This window comes from Nicotiana tabacum, chromosome 13 (genome assembly GCF_000715075.1).
Source record: "Nicotiana tabacum cultivar K326 chromosome 13, ASM71507v2, whole genome shotgun sequence".
Taxonomy (NCBI): Eukaryota; Viridiplantae; Streptophyta; class Magnoliopsida; order Solanales; family Solanaceae; genus Nicotiana; species Nicotiana tabacum.
The window spans coordinates 4,676,268-4,682,485 of record NC_134092.1 but is presented as its reverse complement, the minus strand read 5'-3'; the positions used below and the strand labels follow the sequence as shown (position 1 = coordinate 4,682,485).

The 6,218-nt window shown below is 35.4% G+C and overlaps 1 protein-coding gene across 1 annotated transcript; it reads left to right on the top strand.

Moving 5' to 3' along the window:
• The first annotated feature begins 1,593 nt into the window (after positions 1–1,593).
• Positions 1,594–4,235, top strand: LOC107776155 (organic cation/carnitine transporter 3-like). Its single transcript, XM_016596006.2, has 2 exons — positions 1,594–2,391; positions 3,291–4,235. Exons 1-2 carry the CDS (start codon positions 1,618–1,620, stop codon positions 3,936–3,938), a joined length of 1,422 nt encoding a protein of 473 aa, XP_016451492.1. The 5' UTR covers positions 1,594–1,617; the 3' UTR covers positions 3,939–4,235.
• Positions 4,236–6,218: the final 1,983 nt, after the last annotated feature.

Below are 6,218 nucleotides of genomic sequence, written 5' to 3'. Positions count from 1 at the left end.
ACTAAAATATGGCCCAAAATTCGAAATCGGCTCAACCCGACCCTTTGGGCCCATGTCTCGAAACCCGACGAAAATCATAAAACCCAAAAGCCCATTCACTCACGAGTCTAACCATACCCAAGTTATCAAAATCCGATCTCAATTGCCCTCCAAAACCCCAAAATTCACTCTCCAATTCCCAAGCCCTAGTCTCCCAAATCTCACCTCAAATACTCACCAACTAGGTGTAAAAATTAGTGGGGAAACACCATTATTGAAGATAAATAGGCACAAAGAACTTACCTCAGTGATTACTCCGAAATCTCTCTCAAAATCTCCAAAATCCGAGCTAAAAAATGATGAAAATGGTGAAAAATCTCGAAGTCTTTATAGGTTCTGCCGAGACTTCTCGCACCTGCGACTCCATTTTCGCATCTACGGGAAAAGCCCCGCTTCTGTGGAAAAATCACTAAAACACTGCCTCCGCTCCTATGATCAAGTGACCGCATCTTCGCTCTTCGCGGGTGCGGGAACTACATCTCACAGGCGGTCCAAACTCACACCTACGCCCCTAAATCAGCTTATGCGACCATCATAGGTGCGGGAATGCCATCGCACCTGCGTCCTCTGCCCAGATCCTCCTTAGCCGCATCTGCGGCTCCTCCTTCACTTCTGCGGGCTCGCACCTGCGGTTCCCACTCCGCAGGTGCGGTTACACTAGTAGCAGCAGCTTCAACTGCAATTCCTCAACTCCCACCAAGTCGTTAACCACCTAAAATCATCCCGAGGCTTCCAGGGCCTCAACCAATTATACCAACAAGTCCTATAACCCGATATGAACTTAGTCGAACTTTCGAATCCCTCAAAACAACATCAAATCATCGATTACACCCGGATTTAAGGTTAAAGAACTTCTAAACTTCTGAATTCTATAAACGATGCCGAATCATATCAAACCACGCCCATTGACCTCAAATTTTGCACAGAAGTCATATTCAATATTACGTACCTATTCCGACTTTAGAAATCGGAATCCGACCTCGATATCAAAAAGTCAACCCCCGGTCAAACTTTTTAAAAATTCAACTTTCGCCGTTTCAAGCCTAAATTAGCTACAGACCTCAAATTCACAGTCCGGACATGCTCCTACGTCCAAAATCACCCAACTGAGCTAACAAAACCGACGAAACTCTATTTTGGAGTCGTCTTCACACCATTCTGACTACGGTCAAAATCCTAAGACTTAAGCTTCCGTTTTAAGGACTAAGTGTCCCAAAACACTCTGAAACCAAAACAAGACCTCCCGGCAAGTCACATAAGCAGAAACAGATACGGGAAATGCAGTAAATAGGGAATCGGGGCTAATACGCTCAAAATGACCGGCCGAATCGTTACACATATAATACGAAAATAAGAAACCTAACACTAGCTAGTAGAGCAACTAGTTGAAATCTTATTTAACTTTTAAAATATTTCTTGGTAAGCTTATGGGTGGACGACAGAGTCCAGTTGACATAATTGATAAAAAATAAATACAACTAGGTCCTTGTCCTGTCCTATCGTTTTTGCATATATAAACTTCTTCTATATTATTGTATAGCATATTAAGTCGAAAGTTTTGCAAATTACAAAAAAAAAATGAGTGACCAATCAGAACCATTACTAAAGTCAAAAAAAGCAATTACACTTGATGAAACAATAGAAAGTTGCATAGGAGAATTTGGATGGGCACAATTCTTACAATCCATTCTCATATCTTTATCATGGGTTTTCGATGCTCAACAAACATTCATTAGTGTCTTTACCGACACGTTGGCCGTTTCTGAATGGTCGTTAATAGGTGCGAGTTCAATTCTCACTGGCCTTCCGGCATCTTCGTTTTTCATAGGTTGTCTTATCGGAGGTTTCCTTCTTTCTACCTTAGCTGACACAAAACTTGGTCGAAAAAACATGTTGGTTTTATCATGTTTTATTATGTCTATTACCGGAGCCATAACATCAATTTCTACAAATATTTGGATGTATTCATTTTTAAGGTTTTTAACTGGTTTTGGAAGAGCTACAATAGGAACTTGTGCACTTGTTTTGTCAACGGAATTAGTGGGAAGTCAATGGCGTGGACAAGTTGGAATTATTGGTTTTGTTTGTTTTACTATTGGATTTCTTTCTTTACCACTTATAGCTTTTGTGAATAGAGATTCTACTTGGAGAGTTTTATACCTTTGGACTTGTCTTCCTACAATCTTGTACTCAATATTGGTTCATTTCTTTGTTCGTGAATCTCCAAGATGGCTTTATGTACGAGGAAACAAAGAAGAATTTGTCCTAACTTTGAAAAGCATTACAACAAGAAGTAGCTTAACTTTAAGCTTCTTTGGCTCCTTCATTGATTTTGAAGATCAAGAACACAATGTAAGTTAATTACTTCTCATTAATGTGGTCTACATTTACTCAAAGTAGTTTGAAAGGGAGTCTTGGATTAACGGTAAAGTTATTTTCGTGTGACCTATTGGTGACGGATTCGAGCCGTGGAAGCAGCCACTAATGTTTGCATTAGGGTTGACTGTCTACCTCACACCGCTTAGGGTGCGGCCCTTCCCCGGACTTTGCGTGAACGCGGAATGCCTTGTGCATCGGGTTACCCTTTTCAATTTAATTTTCGTATTATTTTCTTCTTTAATGAAAAGAAATGAGGTTACATTATTTTTGTTTTTGTTTTTTGAAAATTATATCTTAAAGTAAAGATAACTTATATATGTTGCACTTAATGTCCATTAGTTTCTTATGTTTTTCTCATGAGACACACTTCTGCCGAGAAAAAGGTGTCTATTTGATCACTAGTATAGTTAAGTTGTCTAAAACAAATTATGATGCCAATTTGAGTGTCCATCTATGTATTTCGCCTTAAAAAAAGCTTTGGTAGGTTTCTATGATAAGCAATTTTATAAGACTACACCAGATAAGGGGAGCTTTGGAGTAATGGTAAAGTTGTTTTGGTGCAACTCTATAAAACACGAGTTCGAATAGTGGAAGCAGTCATTAATGCTTGCATTAGGGTAAACTATCTACATCACACCCCTTGGGGTATGAACATTTTTCGGATCTTGCGTGAACACGGGATGCCTTGTGAACCGAGCTGCCTTTAAAATAAAAAAAATCTAAAATGAGTTGCTAAAGCGTAGAAGTACCTATGTGTACACGGAGTAAACAAGTCCAAATGTCTGATTTATTCAGCATTTTTTTATTTGCATGTTATTTTATTCATAAAGCATGTCTGATTTATGTAAATATCTTTGAAACTTCTAATGCAGAACTCAGAGTCAACAATCAGTCTCTACTCAGCTATCAAGATGTTGGTAGAAAAGAATTGGGCTTTCAAGAGACTAATATCAGTTATGCTTATTGGTTTTGGTGTTGGATTGGTTTACTATGGGATGCCACTAGGAGTTGGAAATTTACCTTTTAATCTATACTTTAGTGTCACATTGAATGCATTATCAGAATTGCCAGCTTCTATGGTAACATTCTTTCTTATTGGAAAACTAACAAGAAAAAAATCACTTTTGGGATTTGCTATATTAAGTGGAATTTGCAGCATAGGTTGTGCAATAGTTAAAGATAATTCTTTTAAAGAATTACAAATGGGGTTTGAATTGGTTTCTTTTTTTAGCGCATGTACATCTTTTAATGTACTATTGATTTACACTGTGGAATTATTTCCAACTTGTGTGAGGAATTCAGCAGTGTCAATGGTGAGACAAGCATTGGTTCTTGGGGGTGCATTTAGTCCAATTTTGGTTGCTTTTGGGAGAAATAATAGATGGTTTTCTTATGGAGTTTTTGGAATGAGTATTGGAATTTGTGGTTTGTTTGTGCTGTGTTTACCAGAAACTAAAGGCAGAACATTGAGTGATACTATGGATGAAGAGGAGTACAAGGAAAGAATATTTGTTTGCTAATGATTATTGTAGCCGTACTTTTTAATCCTTAACTAGATGTTTCAGGTTCGAGCTCTGGGTATGAATACTTTTGTTAGGGAAGTCCCAATGCGAATCCAAATTTAGTCCGGCTCCATTGCCGGGAATGGCAGGTGGAAAACCAAAAAAGATTATTGCAGTAGACATTTGTCAATAAAAGATTATACCATCTCAAAATATGACACTGTTGGTTTTTCTATTTATAGAGTTTTGCTGGTTTTGGAAGGTGGAGTGCAGTTGTAATGAAAAGATATCAATCAAGACACTTTTATTTCTATATTTTAATCCCTTCGTAGCATATTATGTCAAGATGTTTGATTGGATACAAAATAAAATTAAAGAAGACTACATACAAAGTATCAATATTATCCTTTCATTTTCTCGCTTCCTATTTGTATCAAGTGACTATGAATTTGCCGCGCTATTTGTTGAACGATACTTTACCTTCAGAAAGAAAGGCCAATAGTCAGAACATCATTATTCGTGTGTAAATATCTCAAATTTCGATTCTATTATTTTGTATTTTGGTAAAGTTCACAGAAATGCTTTGACATATAATTTGAGAGATAATTTTGATAGAGAGATGATACATGCTGAGAACAAATGCTTGTCAATTTTCTATGTATAAAATTCTTCAAATAAGAGCGAGAATATATTTAACCTCTGTACACCATGTAATTTTCCGGCGAAGGGGTGCATTAGACCACCCTTCACCTAAGATGGCTCCGCCATGGTGACCACGAATCAACGAATTGAGATGAAAATCATAGCAAAATACCGTTTAAAATCCAACAAAAATAAAAATTACTAGATGATTTTTACCATGTGTGGAGCTATATGTAATAACCCGAAATACTTTTATATACTTATTAATTATAAAATTGGAGAATTAATCTTATTTATACCTATTGTGTCAAATACTAACTAGTGAAAGAAAATTTATTATAATATATAAAATAGTGTAACAAATAATTGATTAATGGGCTTAATTATAATTACACATACTAATTAGTAACGTAGTAAATTTTGAATAAACTAGTTTTAGAGTTCGTGCGTTGCGCGTGTATATCATACAAATAAATGTAAACTTTTTAGAAATTATATAAATAAATATTGTAAGAAATATTTTGTGTGCTATAAATAAAAACTAAAGGAAAAAAGTCATTACTACAAGATTGTCCTAAAAAATTCTCAAAGTCTCTTCCCTCTCCGCCTATTACATATAAGCAATTACGCGTGATAACTAAAAAATAATATTTAACTTTATGTGTGAAATACACAATATTTTAAATATATTTTAGAACTAATTTCACAAATAGAAACAAATAATAAAAAGTATTGAATTTGAGAATACAAAAAAATAGAGAAAAGAAAAACAAGATGTTATGTAAAGCAGGAGACTAAAAAAAAATTGAAAACTAATTAAAATCACGCATCAAAGTAATAAAAAATATAAGATGGCAAGTGGTTAAATAGGACAAAAGCAAAAAATAAAGAGAAAGAAGAAGATACCTATGTGCTGTAATGGAGATGAATGTATCCTGAGAAAAGTATTTAGTTCCCTTAGCTCTCATATTCTCTTATTCTATAACTGAGAGTTTAGCAGTTCTCATTGGCAGTCCAAAAAAGATGTGTCTTTTGGGCAGTGTTATTGTGCGGGTGGGATTAATAAGCCAAAATATTAGGAGTTCCTAATAAGGAAAGATTTAATAATTAATATTTTAATTGATTTTAAAGTTCAAAATATTAGAAAAATAACTTAAATTATTATTTTGTTCAGTCTAAAAAATTATTTTTAAAGGTAAAAAACGAACGACATTTTTCTAAAAGCCTTCGTGCTTTTAATATAATATATAGAGTATAGATAAATTATAGATGCTTGTTATAACGACTTGTCACGACCCAAAATCCTAACCTGTCGTGATGACGCCTATCTCGATACTAGGCAAGCCGACAACCTCAATAAACCACAATTTCTTTTAAGTTTGAAAATATAATATTAAAACACAATCCACAAGTCTCGCAAATACCGACACAAACACTCCCAAAATCTGGTGTCGCTGAGTACATGAGCATCAATACATTACAAGTCTGAAAAATATGGTCTATAATAATCTGAGACCAAATACAATAAACAAAAGGATAGGGAAGGAGAGACAAGGTCTGCGAAACATGGAAGCTACCTCTGAATCTCCGAAAAATCGATTGTGTGAAAGAATCAACACCCACTGTATCCAGGATCACCTGGATCTGCACACGAAG

Excerpts from the sequence above, each read along its gene's own strand:
- LOC107776155 (XM_016596006.2), top strand. The coding sequence starts at position 1,618 with ATGAGTGACCAATCAGAACCATTACTAAAGTCAAAAAAAGCAATTACA. Across the intron at positions 2,392-3,290 it reads TTGAAGATCAAGAACACAAT|AACTCAGAGTCAACAATCAG; the intron begins GTAAGTTAATTA and ends CTTCTAATGCAG.